Genomic DNA, 27,689 nt, shown 5'->3' on the forward strand with positions numbered 1-27,689 from the left:
ATCATTTTCAAGGCTCTATGCTTCACTTGAAAATTTGTCTGGTAGTTTTTCAAATGATTTCTAATATCATCTACCGACATGTCTGGAAAGAGATGTACTAAAACTCTTTCTCTTATCTGCTTCTCCGAGTCCATAGCATATTTCCATCTGTTGTCAATGTGAGAGTATAATGCATTTGGAAGAAAGTTACTTATTTCCAATGGAACAACTTGGAATTTGAGAAGTGTACATACAACTGACTCTTCTATTTTTCTCTTTTCTTCTTCTATCCGGGAGTCATATTTAACATACCTGAATGACCCGAATCCTCCATATTGTTTCAATTTGGCACAAAAGTTGTCAACACTGTGTACATCTTCCTTTGTGCTTTTAACAATATGAAATTTATTTTTGTCTTCAGATTCCGTGTCACTTGACTCCTTATTCAAAATGAGTCTCCTGGTCAACTTTCTATAAGTCTTTGTAACTTTAGGCAATTCAACATTTTTCTGCCTCTTACCGGGTGACACTGCAGATGATCTAGTGTTAGGTCGTTTCACTGGTGGAGTCGGTGATACCTTAGGTGTATCTTGTTTCTTCCTTTTCAATATTTTTCCCTTTGGCAACTCGGTGCTCAGAGTGATGGCTGCTTCTTGAGCTTCAGATTCTTCCTCAATTGAAAGTTGATCATCTTTCCTACCTGTTGGCTTAGTAGGTGTGGAGGTAGAACCTTCTCCAAATTTCTCAGTTAAGTCTTTTATCATTTTAGTGGCTTTTCTGGTAGCCTTTGGTATAACTATGCTCATTTTTACCTTCTCTTTTACCTCTTCATAGGTACCATATCTAATTTCGGTCGAGTGCCTTGGAAGTGTCGGAAAGGCATCTATTTGCTATTGAGAAATATCAAGATCCATCTCATAACCCATGGACGATAGAGATTGAGTTCTAGGATCTAGTGCATTGACATAACAGTAGTCGGTGTCCACTTCAAAACATATATCATCCTTATATTTTTCCACTAACTAAGGTGGGATTCTGTACCTGTTATGCATCTTTTCTTGAAATTTGCTGAAGTAATCATCCATTATCTCATTGAAATTATCACCTAACTGATTGATAAAGTCATTTATTTGATGGGTGATTGGTCGGTGTAACTCCCAAACTATGTTACCGATTGATGGGAAGAATTTCTGAAAATAGAAAAACATGCACACTAAGAGTGACCCAAACTTTAGTGTGTTTGCCGAGTTATTCTTCTTAGGTTTCCTTATAGTGTTGAGATTTTCAAATAGATTTTTCAACAACACTTCACATAGATCAATCTTCATACCCTTTTTCACAATCTTGTAGGCCAAATCTATAGCTGCACATGGTACACTGTTTTCTCTTGCCGATTGAAAGAAACAATAACCGATGATTCTAATTGCAAACTTTAGCTCTGCATCTGTAACATTATTCAATTTAAGACCTCTGCAATCAGACTCAACTCCGGTTAAAGTTATCAATTCCTTCTATGAAATCATTTTCTGTTCTCGGGCATGGTCGTATATAGGGTATCCAGTTATCATGTGAATGATCTCCTTGGTGATTTTGAATGGTTGCTCCTCTAACCACATAAAGTCATCATGAACTCTGCTCAAAACAAATTTAACCCATTGGGGTTTGAAAACTCGAGGGTAGGTTAGGGCTTCGATCAATCCCTTGACTTTGATATGCTCATACTTGCTATCTAGGATTCCATTGGTGCATAACTCATCATACATGTCCTTGACCTTGGTATGACCTAGCTCTTCAACATGACACTTAGTGTAGAATCTGAGATCTTCAACCAATAGAACCCTATCCGGAATAAGAGAAAATGCAGTTTTCTCATCGGGTTCAGATGCAACTTTGGGAGGTAAGGAATACTTCAGTGAGGGCTTCTCAATAGTCTCAACTACAACAGGTTTCTACAACTTAGGATCCATTTCAAACTTGGATTTCTACTAACGAAAGAGCTTAGGGTTTTAACTAACGAGAAAACGCTTTCGACTTCGTAAATATAATGCAGATGTTCACAACTGATATTGACCGGTTAACTGGCTTAAAAATGTGTTTGAGATTGTTGTATAAATACCTTGAAATTCGCTCGGGAGATGTTTGATCACCTTTGAATCGCTTAGCTCTGCTCTTTGATAACTGGTAAGTGTAAAATGACCGCACGAAAAACTTTAAGTACACATTTTACCTTATCAGGCTTTGTGCAGTTAGGTAAGAAAACATTAAATGCACTCGGTTCTACTAAACCGATTAACTTCCTTTTATGCTTTTACTGACTAGACAGGCTTCCTGCACTTACCGACTTCTCTGGTACTCCAAAAGACTAGATAGAATTTCAAACTTGCTAGTGCATCTTAGCTATGCAAATTTTGAAATTAAGTATATGATAAAATAGGAACTATTAAGATCTAACCTTGAGAGAATGCGGTCCCTTCATACCTTGACTCAATTTCCTTCTTTTTCCAGATTTTCTGTAGTTTGATTTTTATCTCTTTAGTATCTCCTCTGGGTTGATCTCTACAGTTCTTAGCCAAGTGTCCAGCTTTATGACAATGAAAGCATGCCATTCGAGGATTTCTCCATGATCTTCAGTTGTTCATTCCAAACCTTATCATGCAGTTGGCACTTATATGTCCATATCTTCCACAACATTCACACCATATCCTTGTATTGTAATCCCATGGTACTGCAGTATACTGTTGGTTAAGATCTGTGTGAGTTCGGTAGATTCTAGTATTTGCTCGGTGTGAAAACCTCATATAGTTTTTCTGCTTAAACCAACACTTCTTGGTACTGTATCCATATCTATTGCAGTTTTTGCAAAACCCCTTGAATTTTGCCTTCTGAAAATTGCTAGTAGACTTTGTCCTACATTGTTTAGGTGTGTGACCATACTTATTGCAATTGTAACAATAACCATCAGACCTAGTGACATTCGGTTGCTTACCTTTTTTGATTTGGAACATGTTGGCAGTATGTCCTTGTTTTCCACAGTAGTTGCAGATATGCTTCTTTCCTTTGATGTTCTCCTTGTTTCCAGCTTGCTTTGATGATTCCCCTCTCTCGGTGGTGTTGATCCCTTTCTCGGTAGAGTTTATTTTCTTTGTAACCGAGTCCTGCATCTTTTTTGGGTCTTCTTATATTTAGTTGCTCATCCAACATCCTTGATGCTTCATAACTTTTCTTTAGTGTTTCTTTTGATTTCTTCCTTGCTTCAAGTTCGTTGGTCAATCTTGATAATTCAAGTTTCAATGCTTGATTCTCATTTTCTTTTAGATTTGCTCATGATGTGCATAACCCAATTGATCAGAAAGATTATGTTGAATTCCAGTCATTCTTGTGATTTCATCATTCTTTTCAGACACCAATGCTTCTAGCTGTTGTTTTTCCCTTTCCATGTCTCTTATGTTATCCTTAGCTGTTCTTAATGCATCAAGATTTTCAGTCATTTGTGTGCTAAAATGCTCATGTTCTCTTTTCATTGCTTTCAGCTATTCAGTCAGTGCTTTGTTCTTTTCTTTCAGTTCTCCAATCATTTCTTCAGTCTCTTCTGATATACTGTTCTCAGATGATGTCTCAATTTGTTCCACCAACTCTTGTAAGTCCTATAAATCATTCGACAACCTTCTTCTAACTTTCAGTGATCTTTGCATTTGTCTCTGCATATCTGCAATCACTTGATTAGCATGATCCAATTCTTCTTGAAGATTCACAATTCTCCGAGATTGTTTGTAGCCTTCCATTGATAAGATCTTTCTCTTTAGGCTGTTAAACCCTTTTCCAAGATTGAAGCTCTGATACCAATTGTTAGGTCCAACAATGAAAGCTAATGTACTGAGAGGGGAGGGGTGAATCAGTACTTCAAAACTTTTCTTAAAAAAATAATCTTACTGATAAACATAAATTGTAAACTGTTGATCTCATAATATAAAGCTAACACATAACTATAGAAATAAAATTCATACACATTTCACTCCATAGCACAAATATTTTAGTTACGCAGAAACTCTTTGTTAGAGAGAAAAACTGCAGTGGGGATGGCACCCACAACTTCACTACTGCAATAATAAAGGTTGCTCGGTTAGAGCTACATGTTTAGCTATTTCTAATAGCTTACCCTGTTAGGAGTATCAAGATCTTTCTATCTACCTTGCTAAAGGATTTTTACAACACTTATACAAAATGTTGCACCTGGTTAAAGGCTTTACAATTTATAGACTTTGTTAGAGTCTTTTACCCTGTTAAAGGTTTCTATTACAACTCAAATAATTCAATATAATCTTTACAAATATCTGCAACTTTACATCTAAAATGTTATAGCAGATTCTATGTGCTCAATATGAAATTACCTTGCTCATAGCATACCTTGGTAATTGATAAATCAACTCGGTAAACCCTTCTATTTACTCTGTCCCTTAAACTGTTCTCTGAAGACTTTCTCGGTGACCTTTGAATATCTCTGTCAGTCGTAGCAATCACAACTCAATGTGTCCTCTTATGATTTTCCTTTTAACTCTTCTATCACACATGTCTCTCATTTTGATTCTCAAATCACTCTATATAAATGGATCTCTAGGAACTCGGTAAACCCTTCTGTTTACTCTGTCCCTTAAACTGTTCTCTGAAGACTTTCTCGGTGACCTTTGAATATCTCTGTCAATCGTAGCAGTCACAAGTCAATGTGTCCTCTTATGATTTTCCTTTTAACTCTTCTATCACACATGTCTCTCATTTTGATTCTCAAATCACTCTATATAAATAGATCTCTAGGACGGTGATCTGTTCATGCTTCGATCTTACAAACAAGATTCATTGAATGAATAAACATAGAAATTATTTCATTGGATAAACTTCCTCAAAATCATACAAAATCTTGAAGTGCAATTTCCTATGTGATAACGGTTCCCTGTTCCTTGATTCTTGTAACACGTTTCCACATATGTGTCCAGGTTCATTGAATCTGGTAACACGTTTCTACTCGGTATACCTTCTTTTCTGCTCTGTAGACATAGAACATTACTCAGTAGACAACTCAGTGTATACTTAACTTTGTGACTCCTTTCTTCTGTAATCGACTACTTTAATGCTTACCGATTGAATATTTCAATAGTATTAACCGACTAGAGTATATAGGATGACTTTGGACATAAAACTAATGACAACTTAGTAAATAATAACAAAATGTTCCTAAAATTCTTTTCAATAATAAATGACAACACCTTATCTATCCAAACTATGCAATAACATCATTACAACTAGCTATTATAAATCCTACAATCATTTTACTTAGATTACATCATAATTACATTATTGTTTACATCATCCACCTTGTAGGCGTGTCCAAAATTACAATTACATTTGATATCCATATAACATAGAAACAATATAAAAAATATATGATTCTATCTCTGATCTATAAAGTAAACTATATCCAAGAGAAACATTTGAAGTGAGAAGCAAAGCCAATCCATGCAATGAATAGATCCAAAATACCCAATGGAAGTAGGCAACTACCACCCAACCATGTGGAATCTGAATGCCCACCCCCATGCTAGGAGATAGACACATGACCCACATTCACGCAAGAAAGGGTTAAAGGAATACAAGGTCACTACCTACATCCATAGGATAATAATAATAAGAAAGGAACATAACGATGGACAATATAATAAGATCATCTCCAAAGGAGTTACAAACTAGAACAAAAGAGTGGGACACTAGTGCTCACAAGGGAAGAGTGTCATCACATAGCCTTGATATGGGTTGTCCTGGTAGTCTCCATAGACGCCGACCCCCATCCTGGGTTATCCTGGTAGTCTCTCCTGACCCACCCCCCATACAAGACTCATGTGGAACAAACATACCTTTCATGAGGACAAGGTAGTTGATCTTGCCATTCTAGGCCTTCCCAATCTCATATTAAGCCAAAACAAGTGCTCAAGGCCATGAGTGGAGCACTACCATTATCTTTTTTAATGTGAAATACTACCCAAACCCCTATGTACATTAATTAAGGTTATCACTTGTTAGAACAACTCTCCCAATGGGTTGTCTTGGCAATCACTTAGGATTCTGACCCCCATGGAGAGCCACTTTCCCTTATGACACTATTCCTAAATAAAAACAAGCATAATAATAATATGAAACATGGATCAAAAGAAAATGAACATCATAATATGATCCAATTAAGTCTCACAACAAATTTTTGAAACAACATTGCATCCATAAAGCATAAATATCAATATCTCCACAATAGAGCACATAAAACTCGCTCTAATAGAGAAATACAATGAGATAACACCGAAAGAATGTCAAGCATCCACAAAAATCCATGAAACAATCCAATACAGACAATCTGAACATAATCTTACTAACAATCAAGACCAAAACCAAAACCCAGCCTCTAGAGCCCTCAGATTACACTTGGGACCAAAAATCAACTGAAAAGGCACAAACCCCAACACCTATGCACTTGTAAAGGGTTTATACACCTTTGTAGGATTGTTTTGTGCCCTTTTTATCCTAATTTTCACACTCATTTGGCTGATTTGTGCCCTTATAAGCCTATTTTGTGCCCTTGTCACAGAACTAGGGTTTCTAGAAAACCCAAATTTGACCATCAAATGATTCAATTTCAGAAAACTTATCAAGACCCATTTTATAAACCTAAGTCTAATTTCCAAAAAAGAATTGAAATAAAGAAAATAAGATAGTACAATATTTCAATTCCAAAATTGCTTGTTTAAAACTATGCAATGGTGAAGGGAAAATCACTTTTTCAAACAACCAAACAAACAACTATAAAACTTCATTTCCAGAATTGAAAATAGTAGTAACATACACATAAAATAAAATTCCAAATGTTTCTTTCATTTTCATTTCAAAATAACAACTGAATAGCATAGAAAACCTACCTCAAATAGGAGTAAATAGGAATGAAATTGAAGAAGACAAAAGTTGCAGACAATCTCTAGCCAAAGGAATCCAATATCCAATCAAATCCAACAATGCAAAAGCCTTCAAACTCCAAATCCAATCCAACAATCCAATCCTCAAATCCTCCCCCTCAAATCTCCTCAAAATCCCCTTCAAATCCTAAAAAAAAAGACTCTCTAAATTTTTTTCAAGCAAATTCTTCTCCCAAAATGAAAACATCCAAGAAGAATAAACCTCTCAACCATCTCACAGTAAAGATCAAATCACAACTCCTAAAAAGATTAATAAAAAATCATTAAACCTTAATACCCACTCAACCAATCAGAACTCGAAATAATAATTCATAAAATGCTAATCCAAAGTTTGGTTTGGGAATTAGGGTTTCCCACCAAACACAAATTCGAAACATAAAAATACAATTGCAAAAATAATTATACCTTCCTTAAAAATAGCCACCATAAGAAAAGCATCCTAAAATATTAATTAAAAAGGGAAAAAATATATTATACTCATAAATATAAGCACCTACACTATATATATTATGAATTCATTAATAAAAATACAAACCATACGATTAATATTTATAAATAATAATTTATACAAATGAAGAGGATAAATAATCACTAGCACATACACATGCATACACAACTAGGGTTATCAGATATTTCCTTAATGGCATTATGATCAAGTAAACACAAGACTAGGATTATTTCCATTATGTAGAGCAAAGGTTATAGGTTAGGTCAATTGGGCCAATATGCTATCTCCCACAACCACCATTGGGATTATTTAGGCACACTCAGACCTGTGAAACCACATGGAGTCAATACCCTGTACCTGTAAACCTGCATCACAAATGAACACATACAAATATAATATATACAATATGTACACCCACATCGGTGAAGGGGGAATCATGACACCATATGTCTCTCCTAAGAGAGTGCTATGACAACATCCCCTTGCACCACAATTAGGAACATACATGTTCAGTCACATCTCATAATCTAACTAAATCCGTTAGTACAAGGGTTAGTAATCATAAAATAATATGCATCACCTAACATAACTTATTTATAAAGATACATAATCATAATCCATTATAACATGAGCATTAACATGCCATATATCTAACTCTAACATCATAACAGAGTCTCATAAAGATAAACCATCATAAAATGTAACATCATCAAACCACACATAAAAGCAAAGAAGTCACCATGAGTCCACCCGAATAGAATAAATGTCTAAACAAGGAAGGGGTATCACATCCTCCCCCCTAGAGCTAGGTTTACTCCTCAAAGCCTACAAAAAGATAGGGGTAAAGATCTCACATCTTCGAAGCATCTTCCCAAGTGGCTGAGGTATCATTATTCAGGTCCCACTGGACCCTTACTTGCTGTATGTTGTGACCCCTGAGGATCAACCTCTGATGTTGCAGAATACAAATGGGCTCCAACGAAAGTTTTATGTCCTCGACTTGAAGTGAATTCCAATCCAATACATGTGGCACATCATAAATATACTATATAAGAACCGATACATGAAAAAAATCATAGATGTGGGATAGGCTTGATGGGAAGGAAAGATGGTGCACAATAGGTCCTATCCTCTCTGAAATCTCAAGAGATCTGACAAATCAAGGTGCCAAATTAGAGCCTTTTCCATAATGGATCAGACTCTTCCACATACACACTCTCAAGAAAACACAATCTCCAACAGAAAACTGATGATCCACCCTATGAGCATCAACATACTTCTTTTGCCTATCTTGAGTTGCCACCAAATGCTTGTGAATACACTCAACTTGTTGCTCCATCTCTCGAAGCATCTCTGAACCTAACCGCACCTTGTCCTCCAACCAATACCAACTCAAAGGAGTACGATAAGGACAACCATACAATGCCTGAAAAGGAGACATGTTAATAGAGCTATGATACAAATTATTATAGGAAAACTCCACGAGGTAAAAGTAGTCCTCCCATCGAGACTGTTGATCCATAACATATATACACAACATTTTCTCCAAAACCTAGTTAATCCTCTCTGATCGCCCATCTATCTCTGGGTGGTAGGCTAAGCTGAAGTTCATCTAGGTCCCCAAGGCATGCTTAAGTGATATCCACAAGGATGATGTGAAGATGGGATCTCTATTTGATGTGATCTGTTGAGGTATCTCGTGTAACCTCACAATGTCCTCCATGAAGACTCGACCTACCGCAACTACTATGTAGGAAGACTGCATCAGAGAAAAGTGTGCTTTCTTGGTCAATCTATTAATAGTGATCATGATAACATCATGTCTACATAAAGAAACTTGCAAACCAACAATGAAGTCCATCAAAACAACATCCCACTTCCACTCGGAAACAAGGTTCGACTGTAGTAACCCTGTTGGATGTTGATGTTCTTCCTTAACTCTCTAGCACTCTAGATATCTAGATACAAAATCTATAATATCACACTTCATCCTTGAACAGTGATATAACTATCAAAGATGTACATACATCTTCTTGACAACAGGATGTGCCAAGTAAGGTGCATGATGAGCCTTCGATAAAATCAAAGTGCGAAGTCCATCTGAAGGTGGAGCTCGAATCTTCCCAAGATGTTGAAGAAGACCATTCGAGTCAAGAACATAACTAAAATATTTGCTCTCTAATGGCCTCCCAACCTCTACCTTAACTCTAACCTCTTGATACAGTGTATCCCCCAGAAGTACCTCAAGATCTGACCCCTCAAATCCACACTAAGGTTCATCACTAAAATCTCATGTCTCCTTTGACTCAAAGCATTTGGCACCACATTCTCCTTTCCTTGAATATACCTAACATCGAAGTCCTACTCACATAGAAACTCCATCCATCGATGCTACTGAGCATTCACATTTAGTTGAGTGATATGTACTACAAACTACAGTGATCACTATGTAACTTCGAACCAATGCCCCAAAAGAAAGTACTATCATCTCACCAAAGCATGGACCATTGCTTCCAACTACAAATCATGAGTAGGATAGTTCAACTCGTGATTCTTGAGCTTGCCAGACTCATAAGCGATCATGTGACCATCCTGCATAAGCAATGCTCCTAAGCCCAAAATCTGTACACTCTAAAAAGTCTTGAGATGGATTAGGAATTTCCAAAATAGGTGAAATAAAATGAATCTCCTTCAGAGTATGAAAGCCACCTCACACTGCTTCATCCACAAAAAATTCTTCCCTTTCCTCTAAGGATAATTAATAGGGTCAGCTATCCAAGATAAACCCTAAACAAAATGACGATAATAACCTCTGAAACATTTGTTGGGACTAGCCAATAAACAATTGCTTAGATCTTAGAGGGATCTATTGCAATACCCTCTCCCAAAATCACATGCCCAAGGTACTTCACCTCAATCTGGAAAAACTCACTTAGCCAAATTGGCATAGAGTTGATTATCCCTCAAGCACTGCAACACTTGTCGCAAATGATCCTCATGCTCCTCCATTGATCTAGAATATACCACTATGTCATCTAGGAACGCCAACACAAACTGATCCAAATAAGTATGGAATACACCATTCATCAAAATCATAAGCACTCGGGATGCATTCATCAACCCAAATGGAACCATTGTGAACTTGTAGTGTCCATAACGAGTGCGAAAGGTTGTTTGATGAATATTTGCCTCATGGATACGAAGCTGATGATATCCTGACTTAAGGTCAATCTTAGAACAAATTGGCTCCCTTCATCTGATCAGAGAGATATTCTATCCTAGGCAATGGATATTGATTCTTGATCGACACCTTATTCAACTGTCTATAATAAATGCATAAACAGAGGGACACATGTTACTCTTCACAAATATCATTGGTGCTCCCCATGGAGAAACACTAGGGTGGATGAAGCCCTTGGCCAATAAATCCTCTAGTTGCAATCTCAACTCACTCAACTCATGAGTTGTCATCCGATAAAGCGCTCTAGAAATAGGTTCTGCTCCTGGCACAAGATCAATGGAAAAATCTATGTCACGCTTTGGTGGCATACCAAGAATATCACTAGGGAAAACATCTGCATACTCTTGAAGAACGAGATGACTATGCAAAGAAACCTCCTGACATATCTCCTCATCCAATTCCTCAAGATACACTACAAACAACTGACACCCTTCACACATACACTGCTTAAGCTGCATAGTGGAAATCATGTGAAGGGATATGGGTCTCTGAATCCCTAACACCTCCACTCTCCTACCACAATCATCCAAATAGTACACTATCTTCTGATGACAATCAATACAAGTATGATGGGAATCTAACCAATCCATACCCAAAAAAACACCATAAGACCTCAATGGAATGATACAAAGGTCTACTATGGTAGAAAAGGGGCTGAATCCAACACACAACTCAGAATATAGGAATCTACAACCACATGAGAATCGGTAGCCAACTCAACCTACCACCTATCCACCTACTTCATAGATACAATCCCACACAACTCCATGATAGAATAAGATATAAATGAATCTGAAGCACCCAAATCAAACAACACAGAGATAGATGTACCTCCCAACACACCTGTAGTCTTAATGACTATCCCGTGATGCTCTGCCTAGCTGTTATCAACCACTACAAATACTCGATGTGATCTGCTTGCATCTCCTTATTTTGTCTTTTATGTTGCCTATCTCTGACTAGCTCCTTGTGCTAATATGTGATGACAACGCGAAGCTATATGACCATAATGTCCACAAGAAAAGAAACCACCTCTACCAAAACCTCTACCTCCATATGGTGCACTGGAGTGCTGATAACTACCCCTACTAGAAGCTTGAGGTGCACTCTATGTAGGATAACTAGGGTAATATTGTTTGTCCCGCTGCTAGTTACGATCCTTCCCAGACTAGAAAATACCACCATAATGATTATGGGAATTCTTCTATCTTTTTTAGGATTGTTGTTGTTGTTGTTGTCCACTCTTAGTAGGTGTTTGATGGTTCCTACAAGAACCTGCCATATGATACTGACTACCTCTAGCCCCAAATCCTGTTGAACGTGCACTACCAATCTGAACATCGGTCTGACCATCAAGAGCCATGGCTAGATTCTCCTCAACCAAATGAGCCTTCTCCACCGCCACCTCCATGGTTTTAGTTTTGAAAAATCAAACTCCCCCACTAATATGGGTATACAAACCCCTAATAAAATGCTGGGCCAACATAGCCTCATCATCACCAATGTCTGCATACTAATTGAGCTCAAAGAATCCATGCTCAAACTTCTCTACAGTCATGACCATCTACCTCAACTTGTGAAACTCATCAACATGATGCTGCCTCTAATGATCTAATAAAAAATAGTCTTTGAACCTCTCTAGAAAAATCTCCCAAGATATCAATCCTATATCCAAATACATTTTTATGTTCCTCCAACCGCTACCATGTGGAAGCAAGTCCCCTAAGGTGCATGATGGCACACCTCACCTTGGTGTTATTACCATACAAATGCATGGCAAAACACCTATCCAAATCTATCAACCATGTCTCTACCTCCAAACCACTACTAGAGCCATTGAAGGTGGGAGGGTGGGACCTCAAAAGATCCCTCATGTGACCTCCCAAGATAGTATCCTGATCTGCTAGAACATTCATCCTCCTAGGAAACCTCTCTCTCTATCTCTCTCCCTATCAAGATGCTCAGAATGATGAGATTCCCCTTGTTTATTATGCTCCTATTTAGGGCCTAAGAGGTCAAGGCTCTCTTGAAGAAAATGACGCAATTGAGCTCCCTCTGACTCCTGCTAACCACAATTCTGACCCCCACTCCTTTGTCCACTTTGATGCTCATAAATTATTGTTCGTCATGACTACCCTCAGGGGAATCATGAGAAGCAGGGTTCTAGCAAGTAGTCCTACAACCACCCCCTCAACCTCTAGCATAACCCTTAGGAGGCATCCTTCTAAACAAGACATCACATAAAGGAAGAGTCTAAGGTCATTATGCAAGGATGACAAAAAGGGGAAACACACGCAAAAGAGTCTAAGCAACTAGAACAACATAATGGGCTCATATGAAACCAGAGTAACCAGTGTTATAAATTGGGCTCTGATACCAGATGTAATGCCCCACCAAGGAACCCCAGAGGATCTAACCTAACTAACTCAACTAAGAAGAGGATATATATATATATATATTTAAAACATCTTAAAATATATTCTAAGACCAATCAACATTATAAACTCAAATGCACAAGCAGAAAGAGAGAAAACCAAACCATCCTCTAAGGTTCCTTAACGTTGTTACTTAACAACTCATAAAAGCACGAAAGGAAACTATATCTAACATAATTACCAACTTAACCATTCATTATTAAATGAGTATTAATGAGAAAGTTAACATATTCTAAAATATTCATTTCCATTCGATTTCACTATGATAAGAAAATAATTGCATTAATCTAATCTTTAAGTCTAGGTTCATTTTAGGATCCAAATCCAAATGTTCCTATAATTACTTTGAATAATAAATGACAACACATATATATCCAAATAATGCAATAACAACATTACAACTAGCTATCATAAATCCTACAATCGTTTTACTTAGATTACATCATAATTACATTATTGTTTACATCATCCACCTTGTAGACGTGTCCAAACTTACAATTACATTTTACATCCATATAACATAGAAATAATATAAAGAATGTATGATTATCTCTGATCTAAAAAGTAAACTATATCCAAGAGAAATATCTGAAGTGAGAAGTAAAGACAATCCACGCAACGAATAGGTCCAAAATACCCGATGAAAGTAGGCAACTACCACCTGACCATATGGAACTTGAAGGCCGATTGATATTTATAAATAATAATTAATGCAAAGGACAAGGATAAATAATCACTAGCACATACACATATATACACAACTAGGGTTATTAGATATTTCCTTAATGTCATTGTCATTCTGATTGGGTAAACACAAGACTAGGATTATTGCCCTTATTTAGAGAAAAGGTTGTAGGTTAGGTCAATTGGGACAATATGCTCTCCCACAATCACCATCGGGATTATTTAGACATCTCAAACCTACAAAACCAAGTGGAGTTGATGCCCTGTATTTGCAAACTTGCATAAAAAATGAGCACATATTCAAATATAATACATATAGTATGTACACCCACATTGGTGAAGGGGGAATCGTGACATCATATGTCTCTCCTAAGAGAGTGATAATACATCATCCCCTTGCACCCCAATCAAGAACATACACATAATACACAAATCAACTCTCAATACATTTCAACTATCATTATGAGTCACATCTCATAATCTAACTAAATCCATTAGTACAAGGGTTAGTAATCATAAAATAATATGCATCGCCTAACATAACTCATTCATAAAGAAACATAATCATAATCCATTATAACATGAGTGTTAACATGACATATATCTAACTCTAACATCATAATAGAGTCTCATAAAGATATAAACCATCATAAAATGTAGCATCATCAAACCACATATAAAACCAAAGAAGTCATTATGAGTCCATCCGAGAAGAATAAATGTCTAAACAAGGAAGGGGTATCACAGGGGATTCTTCAAGACATTTCAAGAGAAGATGCAAAATAGGGAGAGAGTGCCCCAGTGAATCATATAAGAACTGCACCAATATCATTAGGTTCATGGTGGCCAAGGACTTCACATATATGAATGTGGTAGAGCTGTGCACAATATGAGTACCATGGTTTCCCTATGAAATTTTTGTGGAAGAAATTGGTGCATATGCCGCCAGTCTCCTATACAACCTAAAGGATCCAAATGTAGAGAGGTTTGGAACATATAATGAAGTAATGATTACTAGAAGGAAAAAGGAATTAAAAGATAATGTGGAGAAGAATAAGGAAAACTTGTATGAATAATGGGGAATTTATAAAGGTGGGTTCACACACTACTTTGTAGTTGTTGGGCTACAACTTGCTGAAACATAATATAGACCCATTGTTATTGACATTATCATTTCACCACCACAAATATTGAATGAATATCAAGGAGGCTTTACGCCACATTATTGGGCAAGTCTGAGGGTGCCACTTTGTCTACACAAAGACCATAGACACCCAAAAAGGAGAGGACACCAATAAAAAGCCAAGGGAACTAGGGAAAAATAGGGGGCTAAAAGATCACCGCAACCATCTATAAGGGAAATAAAGGAATAATAAATTGAAATCCATGATGTTGAAGAGGAATAAGAAGAGGTGGAGCAATCATTGAAGAGGAAGAGAGTGACAATGGAGACTAGCCAACAAGAATAGAAAGTAGAGCAAGAAAAAAAGAGATTATTGATGTAATGGCTACTTTCAATGTCATTGTTGGTCACAAGATGTTACTACAAATCTTAACATCGTATATAGAGATGAACAACAAAAACAAGGATAGATAAATACAATATTTGGTAAAATATGTGAACTATTGTAATAAACCATTGGACAATCCATGAAAAATTTTCTAAAAGAAATCAAAGCAAAAATAAGTGTAAAGAGGGCAAAATTATTGGTGAGAGAAGAAGAGATCAGAGACAACCATTTAAGAGGTCAGAACCAACCTCACTAAAGAGTAGAAACAAACATTGAAACAAGCACACTCTTAGGAGATTCACACTAAGTAAAGAATAGATAAACTAATGGAGGGAGGTCCAGATAATCAAGCCAAGATCCAAAAAGAAACAATTGAGGTCATACATATACTATATGAGGAAATGATGAAATATTGAGATAAAGGACAAGTATAAGGTCCACCACCATTGAAATATAATCCAATTGAGACTACAGAGGATATATAAATAATCAAGTCAGAGCTAATACAAAGATGGATACAGAGGCTAACTCAAAAATGAACATTCAAGACGATACATAACACAACACATAGGATATTTCCAAGGATAATATAGAGGACAGGGCCAAAGACACAACAAAAGACTAGGCAGAAGACAAAGATAAAGAAGAGGAAATTAAATTTAAGGGCCAAGAGACTACCAAAGAACATCCACAGAAACTAATACAACTTCAACACCATGAAAAACTTCTTAGCACAAAAGAAACCAATACAAATGGTGCCATATCCACAATTACTACAAGTGCCATTGGTAGAAAAAATGTGGACATGTCAAGTATATCACCACTACATAAGATTCATTTCAGAGATTTACTCCATAATGTTGCTAGCAAAGAGCTTCACAATGAACATGTATGATGTAGAGGAATTAGAGGATATAATGGAAAAATTGTATAATGGCATTGCTCACATACCACGAGACACCTCTCTACACCTACCACAACAGTTGAAATAATTGGTGGACAACCTACAAGGAGATATGGCCTCCGCTAAAGAAAACATCAGAAAAGAAGCCTAGTAGGAGATAATAAAGAAAAAGATAGATGAGTATATAAAGAAGTGCACCACTGCACAAACACAATTAGATGGAGAAATAAAGAAGTTGACTGGCAATGTTTAAGAGGTAGGTGTCATTTTTTTTTCTTCCTATAATGGCCTACTACAAAAAAGAGTTTGTGGGATTAGATAATAAAGTTGAAGGATCAAATTACACAAGTGGCACAATCCTACAATCCTCTTCAAGACATGGATGGGGTAGTACATGCGTGAATGGAAGTAGTCAAAATCCAAGTGCAACAAATCCAGATATAGAGGGAGCAGATAAAGAGTCAAATCAAATAACTCCAGGAGGCAGTACATGCACACATGATACACCTCCAAGGGATATTGGGTGCCACAAAGGAGATAGCTCAACAAATCCAAATCTATACCACACTAGCAAAATTAGAAGCAACAATAGTTTAGATACAGGGACAAGTGTCTATGATTCAACTAGAAAAGACCAATTCAGAGAAGACATTGCAGAAACTCAAGATAACCTACGGAGGACTCCTTCCCAAGTAAACACCATGTCTTGAGGACAAGGCATCACTTCAAAAGGGGGACAACCAGTTCAGGATGCCATATATGGTATGCGGTATAAAAATAGACAATTAGCCGACTCTAGGAATCATAACCCTTCTTGGGAACTGTATATATATACATTGTAAATCATATCCAGAAGATATAGAATAGAACTAAGAGTGATATGCTATGATATGTAATGTAGAGAATGAGACCTACATTTTGAGATGAAGATATAATATAGTGAAGATGTTGCTAGTTCAATTCTATGTGTTATGATTGTCTCATTTGTTGATGATGATGTATGAATGGTTTATTTTTAAGTCACTTCCACATATCCCGATTTATCTTACTATTTCCTCTGTGATATAATTTGACTACATAAGATATCCTTGAGCTATAGATCTCTAGACTTTACTTTGCCCATTTCTATTGCTAACAATGTTCAAAATAATCAAGAGAGGCATGTCCTTAAATAAGAGTGCCTACATCAATTCATAGCACAATGAAAACACTATATCTCAAGATTATTTCCATATCCCTCATTATGTCAATTGAGATATAATAATGATAGTCAAATGTATACATTTATAGTTGCACTTGTGCTAGACATATAAAAATAAAATTGCTACAAGACCAATGTATATTTTTTGCATTAATTAGGAGGTGTGATAGTTGAAATCATTAGCCATAAACAATTATAGATTAAATAGAGAAAAATCAAGTACTTATAAACAATAACATTACAGTTTATAATCCTAAAATCCCTTATTATGCTCAACAAAACAAAAAAATAGGATGGCGGAGCGAAAAGGAGCGGGAATCCCAAATTTCAAATTGGGAAATGGCGGAATCCCTGGGAACAACGGATTTCCTAGAGATTGCAGTTTTTCTGGGATCGGAACTGGCGATTAGGCAGGGGGTCAAGCACCTCAAGGGTCAGAAGAGGACAAGGAAAAAGAAAAATTGGGAGAGGACAAAGATTCAAACCCCAGGGACCCACACGACAGAGGTAAAGGAAAAAAAGGGTCTTTGCTCTTCGGAGTGAAACCACTGGTTAAATCTGGGCTCCCGGAAGTAACAAACATTTCAGACCCTGCCTTTGGACAGTTTTCTATTTCTGTTCCAGACAAAGTGGTCGATATGACTGTTTCTGGCCTTTCTATGACATTAGTAGGACGATTCTTTGGCTTGAGGCCTAACATTGATGATGTTAGGAATTTCATAAGGAGAAAATGGCTTGTTAAAGGACAAGTGGAAGTGGTAGCGTTGCCCAGAGGGTTTTTAACCTTTGCTTTCAACTCTAAAGAAGACATGAATAAAGCTCTCTGTGAAGGCCCTTGGATGTTTGGCAAGTCATCCCTGGCTCTTCAGAAATGGGCCCCAAATCTCATCCTCGATGAATCCTTCTTTGTTTCTGCGCTAGTTTGGACACGCCTCCCGGGTCTTCCGTTGGAACACTGGAATGAGGAAGTCTTCAAGGGTATGGCAAAATCCTTCAGAGAACTCTTGTCGATCGACCCGATGATGACGGCTAAATCAAGGTTAGTCTTTGCTCGCATCTGCGTAAATGTTAATCAAATGACAGATATGCCTCAATCCATAGACATCATTTCTAAACTTGGAAAATGGTCCCAAGCTATTGAATATGAATCTCTACCATTTTCTTGTTTCCACTGCAAAAAATCGGGGCATTGGGCTAAATCATGCCCGCTCAAGAAAAAAAAGGAAAACAAGATTGATAGCAACAACAAGAACAAAAAGACCTGGAAAATGATAATTAAAAAAGGAGACTCATCAACAACTAAGAGTAACCAAAATAAGGATATGACAAAACTTTTGAATGAAGCCAAGAGGAATGGGAGTAGTAGCAATGACCAAAAAAATTGTGTTTGCTCCAATGACCAACCAGAGAGAACTAAAGAAGCAGAGCAAGGAACTGAGTTGAACAATAAAAAAAACCCAAAGGACCAGGAGACTGGATCTGTTAGTCAGGAGAAGGAAGAATCCATTCCGGACTAGGAGGCTAGATCAGTGAGTCAGGAGAAGGAAGAGACCATTCCAACCCTATCTCTATCAAAACTGGCTAAGGAAAATTTTTATGAAGCTCAAGTCCCTTCTAATACTAAGCCTTTATTGCTTTTAACCAATGGAAGCCCAAAGCCCAACCTCTGTAAAAACCCCTTCTTATAGTGTGGATTTGCTGGATGGGAATCTCCAGATATTCGGATCGAGAGAAGGAAAATCGAATAAGGAGGAATTCAATGGAGGAATCTCAACTAGAAGCAAGATCAAGAAAAAGGCAGATGTTGGAAGTCAGAACAAAAGCAGGGTAGGCCATCCCTGAAACATCAAAGGGAATAGGAAAGCTGGAAGAACCACGCAGATGGAACACAATGTTCCATTGAGTCAGCCCTATCCCCAGTTAAAGTATGAAGATAATATCCTGGAATATTAGAGGGTTGAACGCCCCTCATAAGCAGGATGTGTTACGGAACATCATCATAGATCATAAACTGGATGTACTCCTTGTTCAGGAAACCAAGATGTCTAAAGGAAAAATTGAAAAGATTAGAATTTTCAAAGAAAATGGAGTCTTAGGATCAAACTCGGAGGGAACTTCTGGAGGAACTGTGATTTTCTGGAACCAAAAAACCATTACTGGAAAGGAAATCATCTCTCCTACTAACATGATCTATGTTCAGCTTGAGCATATTAAGGAAAACTTTGTCTGGGTGTTATCTAATGTCTATGCGCCTAATACCAAATCCGAGAGAGCTAAATATTGGAAAAGCCTTGCAGCTGACAGACTCCAGTTTACTGATCAAAGCTGAATTATTATGGGAGAATTCAATACCCCACTCAAAGCTGAAGAGAAGATGGGAGGTATCCCCTTACAACTTGATGGGAAACAAGACCTCATGGATTGCATTAATGACCAAGCTCTCATTGATGTGGATCTCCAGGGCATCAATTTCCCCTGGACCAATAGAAGAACCAGAGCTGATCTGATTCAAGTCAAGCTTGATAGATCTTTAATTTCTCCTGACTGGCTTTCTAAGTATAATTGTTCCCTTGCCTCTATTATCAAAATTGGTTCAGACCATTACCCCATCTCCTTTACTGCCAACTCTTTTTTGGCAAAGAGAAACTTCTCTTTTAGATTTGAAAAAGCTTAGCTCTCCCATCCTTCTCTGGAAGCTTGCATTGTTGAATGGTGGAACTGTGAAGTGGAGGGCGAGGCTCTTTTTAGAATCGCCAAAAAGTTCAACATCATAAAAGCCAAAATTAAGTCTTGGAACAAAGAGTTTTTTGGGGACATATTCAAGAACAAAATTCAAGTCAAAGCTAAAATAAAGTATGTTCAGGATAGAATCCAAGAGGAGGGGTTGACCGAAGATCTTAGGATGGTTGAAAATGATCTTTTATCTAAATACCACTCCATCATTTCTAATGAAGAGACTTTCTGGAGACAAAGATCCAGAGCATTGTTTCTGAAGGAAGGCGATAAAAATACCCACTTCTTTCACTTAACTGCTCTTAAGCATAGGGCAGCCAACAGAATATCCAGACTAAATTACAATAAAGGCATCTTAACAGAGGACTATGACATAAGGAAGGAAGATCTCGAGCATTTCAGTACCCTACTGGGTGATGTGGATATCCTGGATTTCAACAAACAAAACACCCTTTTACAAGCTATCCCTCCTATCCTATCAAAAGCTGACAACCACCTTTTATCCTATATCCCCTCTAATCTGGAAATCAGAAAGGCGGTGTTCTCCTTTCAGGGTGATAAATCCCTTGGTTCGGATGGCTTCCCCATGTTTTTCTTCCAAAATTTCTGGCACATAGTGGAGGCTGACATATGCAATGGTGTTAAGGAATTCTTTGGCTCTAGAAGACTCCTAAAGGAACTGAATGCTACCTTCATTGTCCTAATCCCAAAGATCCCCGAAGCTAATTCTCTTAACAAGTTTAGACCCATCAGCTTGTGTAACTCTGTCTACAAGATCTTATCTAAGGTTCTGACTTCCAGGTTATTGGAAATTCTTCCAAGGATTATATCTGTCTAGCAGAATGGCTTCGTCCCCGGAAGACAAATTTTGGACTCCATCATTTCCGTTCATGAAAACATCCACTCCCTGAAAGTGGCGAATAACCAGGGATTCTTCTTAAAGTTAGACATGGCTAAAGCTTTTGATAGAGTGAACTGGCAGTTTCTCCTTAGGATCATGAAAGCATTTAGTTTTGGTGACAAATTTATTCAGCTCTGCTCTCAATTTATGGAAACTTCCTCCTCTACTGTTATTGTCAATGGCTCCCCGTCTAGTTTCTTCAAAATCTCTAGAGGTCTCAGACAGGGGGACCCCATATCCCCTATCCTGTTTGCTTATCTTTCTGAATGCCTAGGAAGATTCATCCTTAAAAATGTGGAAGATGGCAATCTTAAGGGCTTGAAACCTTCTTCTTCCAATGTTGTCTACTCTCATGAACAATTCGTTGATGACTCTATCACCATGGGGGAAGCCACCATCATGGAAGCTAAAAATATAAAGATTATTTTGAACACCTATGAATCTGCCTCTAGCCAAAAAATCAACTGGGATAAAAGCTCTCTGTTTTTCATCAATACCCCGGTTCAAAGGCAAATAAGGATTGGTAGGATTCTTGGTTGCAACATCTTTGATTTTCCCTCTACCTATTTGGGGCTTCCTCTGTGTCTCAAGCCTGAGGATTCCTTCTGGAACAAGCTAATTGATAGAATCAACTTGAAACTTGCTGGCTGGAAAGGAGTTGTCCTATGTCAAGCAGGAAAAATCACTCTGCTCAAAGCCACTCTCCAAAATCTTCCTGTGTATGCTCTTAGCTTGTTCAAAATCCCCTCAAAGTTTGTGGAAGCCATTGAAAAAATCCAAAAAAAGTTCCTTTGGTCGGGAGTGGAAGCTAAAAACAGAATTCCCCTTATTGCCTGGAATAAAATTTGCTCCCCTAAGGCCTCTGGTGGGCTGGGCTTAAGGAACATTGGTTCTATGAATAAAGCTTTATTAGCCAAACAAATATGGAGATTCAAAGGGGAGGAAAGAGAATGGAACTCTATTTGGAAAAACAAATATCTCTATATGCAACCTTCTGAGGAAGAATTCTTTGACATCTCTTTTAATGTTGAAGGATCTGCCATATGGAATGCTGTGCAATCAGCTAAAAGCTGGGCTGCTACTGATAGAACTTGGAACCTTGGAGATGGGAGGAGAATAAGATTTTGGGAAGATAGATGGATCCTAGATAAACCTCTGGAGGAAATCCCAATCCTTAAAGATTGGAAAGACTGATTCAAAAGAAAGTATGGAGAAATGGTAAGAGATTACTGGAGAAATGGGAAATAGATTGACTTTAGCCAGCAGTGTCCGGGACTCAAGTTCCTTCAAATAGCTCTCTCTGCCAAAATCCCTAGAGACAACAAAGATGAAAGATTGATATGGAGGGAAACTCTGGATGGGAAATACTCTGTTTCCTCTGCTGTGGCTATTCACAATGTCCTGGTGGAAGAAATTCCCATCTGGGCTAAAGTATGGAACAAGAAGTTAGTCCTAAGGTCAATATCTTCTTCTAGATTTTCATCCAAAATAAGGTATTAACCCTCGACAATCTTCACAAAAGAGGTATTATTTTTCCTAACATGTGTTCTCTTTGCTGCAGGGAAGAAGAGATAGCTTGCCATATTCTCAATCAATGTACTTTTAGCCAAGATATCTGGAAAATCATCCTTTCCAGGTGGAACCTGAGTTGGGTCTTCCCGAACTCTCTTGGTGACACCTGGCTTCAATGGCATTGCCCTAATTTTAATCCTAAAATTGTGGAGACCTGGAAACTTACTCTGTCGATTGCTATCTGGAAAGAGCGCAACAACAAGATTTTTAGGGATAAAAGGGCTTTTTCTGAAGTGGTTGCAGATAAAATCTTTAGGAGTATCTTTGAAAGCCTCTACTGCACTGATCAGGGACCTGTTGCTAAAGATGATTTTAAAGACAGGTGGAACCTTTCTACCACTACTACTAGCAAGGAGACTGGAAGAGAAGGTCTAGTCTGGTGTTTTCCCCCATAGGGATGGATTAAGGCTAACTTTGATGGGGCCTCTAAAGGGAATCCGGGTAAAGCTGGATATGGGGGCATTGTCAGGAATTTTGCTGGAAGTTGTCTTAAGGCAGTGGCTGGTCCTCTGGGGAATCAAACTAGCCATTTTGTTGAAGCCTCTGCAGCCTTGAATACCTTAATTATAGCTAAAAATCTAAACTATGATAAAATATGGCTTGAGGGAGATTCACTCAATATGATAAAGTGCCTAAAGGGGGAATCAGATCCTTCCTGGTCTATTGAAAATATCATCATGAAAGCTAGGGAGATCATTGCCAGTTTCAAAGAAATCATTATTAACATGCCTTCAGAGAGCAAAACAGTGTGGTGGATTGCTTAGCGAATACTGGAGTTAACTTTGACTCCCAAATGATTTGGCATGAGGATGATCTCAATTTAAATATCAAAGAGTTCATTAGAAAGGACCGTTATACGGGGAGAGAAGGACAATTTAATCATGACAAGTAAAAAGCATCATTTATGCCTTGCTGGAAAGGCCATCATTACTTGGCGTCGCGACAGATCTTCTATTATCTCTAATAAAGTGTCGCACGCTTTGTGGGTTACCTAGTTTGAAAACTTGAGCAACATCGAAAAAGAAGGTGATAACTTGTAGAGAAACAGAGCAGACATCCCGTATTCGAAGATGGGAGGAGACCTAAGGCGGGAAGAACCAGACAATACATCGACCTGGAAACCGATGCCAAAAGTCTGGGCGAAATTGAAGAAGGGCTCTCTTACCAGCTTCATGGAGAAACTTGAGGACTATGACAAAGGTAGGGTTAACTTAGCCGTTTCCAAGATTTCCGAAAACTGGTCTAATGGTTGTTTTAAACTTTATCGAGTTAAGTTTAAGCTGGACGTTGGGCTCATTTCCACTATGACCGGAATGCCCCACTCTGGGCTTAATTTCTTTCGAGACCTTAAGGTCTCCAACAACGTGGTTAACCTGTTCCCGCGAAAAGAGAAAGAGAGAGCTAAAATTGGCAAGGCTACTGGGGGCTACTACGAAGCTGCAAACATCAAGAAGTTGTGGGGCTGGGTTCTGAACACAATTATGGAGTACATCACGGTTGAAGGCCATTTTTCTAGGGCCCACACCTACCACTTCGTGCTCTTAAACCATTTCAGACACGACAAAAGGTGTCCCTGCCCTACTACCTCTTTCGGTCTCTCTCTAGGTACCTCAACAAACACAGGACTAACCCTTCTAGCCCGATTCTCCACTGCGGGCTTCTGCTGCTCATTTATGAGCATTGCAAAACCCTTGCCCTACTGGAGAATAAGAGGATTTCCACCTCTTTGGGCAAGAGAAAGATGGAAGAGGGAGAAACTAGCAAGGAGAAGGCGTCCTCCAGCAAAAAAAGGAAAAGCATCCTTGGGTTGGAAACAGAGGACATTGTTAAGGAAAGTAGTGGAATGGAGACAGACAACTCCAACGGTGAAGATAGCTAGAAAGACGAGGAGCTGGGTAATGAGGAAGAAAGCGACAATAATAAGCCTGGTTAAGAAAGCCCTACCCTCAGCGAACACCCTAGTAAGGACAACAACCATCTGATGGAAGAAGAGGAACCCAAGGATAACGAGGAAACCAGAGTGAATTCTGAGAAGGAAATGAACAAAGACTCTGAGAAGGACCTGACTGAGCATAGGGATAGCGAGGACAAGGAAAGTGCTAGTAAAGGGCTTATCCTGGATAACCTCAAGAAGCTCTCTGAGGCCAGAATGGATTTTGATAGATGGACCTATGAGACCCTGAAAAACCTGGATAAGAAAGGGATTAAAATGGATGAAAAGAGGGAGGATGAAAACAAAGAGCAGATTAATTGGAAGCAGGAAATGGAGAATAAGGTAAAATCATTGGAAAAGGGAAAAGAAGCGATGAAAAATCTGATGGGAGTTATCCCAAGTATCCTCTCTGCTGTCATTAAAAACCTGGAGGACATCACCAAGGTCGTTGATCATACCTACACTCCTAAATGGGTCATGGATCTTGACCTGGAGGAAGAGACCATCCAGATGGAAGCGGTGATGCTAATCCGGTGGGCAATACTGCAAAGAGAACTAGGGCCAATATCAAGAAAACTGTGGCTTCTTCAGCAAAGGATCCCCCTAACTTCAAAGACAACATCAAAGAGTTGTATGATATCAACAACACCTTGGCTAAAGCCCTAGAAAAAATCTGAATGCTGGAAGGCCTGCTGGCTTTTTGGGCCTTTTTTGGGTTTTCTTCGATTTTTTGCTGGTTTTTTGTGGGTTTTGTTCTTTTCTGTTTCTCGTAGCTTTGCTGTTTAAGTTCTTCTTGTAAAGGGTTTCGGGGCCCCTTCAAAACCTTCTTTTTCCTTAATAAAAAACATTACAATTTATAATTTAAAAAAAAAATGTGCTACAACATACCTCAATGAAACCAATGTCACAAGTAACACTATCAAGACACATTCTAGATAGTGCTAGTGGGATCATTGATGGTGTGCCACCTTGTGATGTTTTTTTTGTTAGACAGTTCTGATACCCAGAGAAAACTCAGAAGGGGGGGGGGGTGAATCAATTTTCTACCAATAATCACAGTTAATGCAGATTATGACCTTTATACCGGAGCACAAAGAAACCAACATAATGAAAGATAAAACATGAAAGCACAATACACACAACACCAATACTTTTGGCATGAAAAATTCGGTAAAGGGAAAAACCATGGTGGGAAACCCTACCCATAATCAGATAATGCATCTGCAACAATATGTGAAATAATTACAATGGGGATTGCACTTGCAATCAATCCAACCACCTAGAGCTCACTGCTCATCACAAAAGGGAAGTCTCACCAACTTACATAAACATCAGACAACAATCTAGAGAAAATGAACTGTGAAAGTAGCATCTCCTAATGCTTGATACAATTCTGGTCAAGCACAAATGTCTGCCCTGCAACACCAAATCCTTCACAATCTTCCGTTGAATGATATATCAATGTTTGCACATAACCTTTACTTGATAATGCAAACATAACCATCCATACCAAGATTACATGAATAAGTCACCTAAAAATACAAATCATCAACCTTATCGATAGGGTTGGCTAAAACCTAAACCCATAAACCCATAATTATAAAAATTAAATTACACGATATCACCAGATGTAGATAATCAAGCCTTTCTTCAAGGCCCTCTAGAAGAATTTGAGGAATCTTCAGAAGAACTTGATCAAAATAAAAAATCTTATAAAGATGAGTATAAACAAAAAACTTCAAAGAAGAAAAAATATTAAAGCTTATGTTGATAAAATTGTTTCTCTTTCTTCCATTTCTCACAAAATGGTAAAAGTGCCATCCTTAAAAAAACTGAACAAAGAAACTGAGACAGATTTGGCTAAACCTTAAACCCATAAACCCATAATTACAAAAATTACATTACACAATATCACTGGACCAATATTATGATTTACATTACATAGCATGGACCTAAATCAAATACCCAAATAATTACATCCATTGGAAATCACGCTAAGATCAATATCCAACACGTTTCACCAACCGGTAGAAACCCTCAGTATAATAACACATAATATATAATCGGATCCAAATAGGACCATCATATCAGCACACCAGCCAATGTAAAGCCACCAAACAATTGGGACACGATCAAGAAGCACCTTCAGCACGTTAGAATTCATTTCCATAGGCCGGACCAAAATCAGTGAACCATATCATCAAATATCGCTAACCTGTAGAGCTATCTAGTACCAGGAAATACCAACCCGGAACATAAGCGATAGCTTCCAGAGAACCAAATCATGAACCAACAGAATATGACAAGCATATAACCATCCCGAATAACCATCCAAAACTGAATTCAGGGATCTGAACATACCGGATCAGAATCACAACCAAAACCAAGAGAAAAACCAAGTCTAACCTGGATAGGTCCAATCGAGATAGCAGAACCATATTGTTAAGGAATTAGATCAGAGATAGAGAAGACAACAGACTTACTATATTTTAACAGGGATGGACTTTAACAAAATTACTGCAATGAATATTGTTCTCCTTGATTTATATCTAAGTATAAATTTGTAACAATAATTCTTTATTTAATGTCGACGGTTTCTGGATTGTTTGATTACCACAATGATTGATCAACATTGCGATATTGTCGATATTCTTTGGATATGTATAGGGAGACATAGAGCCATGCCCACATAGGGGCATGACTTCTATGTGGCTTTATACCACGTAGAGTCATGACCTTCCATCTCCCACCCATTGCATTGGTTGACTTTAACTAATGCAACACGATAGTTATCGGGATTATTATATCGACGATGTCATTTAATATTTATGTTTTATTAAATATGCTATATATATATATTGATTTTATTGAATCCGATGGAAGCTATACACTTAACACTCCCTCTTAGCAAAAGAGGATTGAATTTCATAATTGAGTTTTAAGGAGCAACCTTCTAGATACACATATTTATTTGACATGATCATTCATTTAGAATATTTACTAATGAAATACTTCATATCTTAGAGAGATATAGATTATCTGATATCCAACACTCTGGGACAACAACTGTTTGAAGTCTTATCAGATTACTACCTTGATATTATTATCATAGGTGAATCGATTTTAGTATCATGATATCC

The 27,689-nt window shown here is 37.8% G+C and overlaps 1 protein-coding gene across 1 annotated transcript; it reads right to left on the reverse strand.

Moving 5' to 3' along the window:
• Positions 1-10,749: 10,749 nt before the first annotated feature.
• Positions 10,750-12,086, reverse strand: LOC131856837 (uncharacterized). The gene is made up of 2 exons (XM_059208774.1): positions 11,951-12,086; positions 10,750-11,087 (listed from the first exon to the last, which is right to left on the reverse strand). Exons 1-2 carry the CDS (start codon positions 12,084-12,086, stop codon positions 10,750-10,752), a joined length of 474 nt encoding a protein of 157 aa, XP_059064757.1.
• Positions 12,087-27,689: the final 15,603 nt, after the last annotated feature.

This window comes from Cryptomeria japonica, chromosome 7 (assembly GCF_030272615.1).
Source record: "Cryptomeria japonica chromosome 7, Sugi_1.0, whole genome shotgun sequence".
NCBI lineage: Eukaryota > Viridiplantae > Streptophyta > Pinopsida > Cupressales > Cupressaceae > Cryptomeria > Cryptomeria japonica.

What these genes read in the sequence shown, in the direction of transcription:
- LOC131856837 (XM_059208774.1), bottom strand. Translation starts at nt 12,086, where the DNA reads ATGGAGGTGGCGGTGGAGAAGGCTCATTTGGTTGAGGAGAATCTAGCC. An exon ending in TAGTCAGTATCATATGGCAG is followed by an intron (nt 11,088 to 11,950) that starts GTTCTTGTAGGA and finishes AGTTGTTTGTAG; the next exon opens with TGTATCTTGAGGAATTGGAT.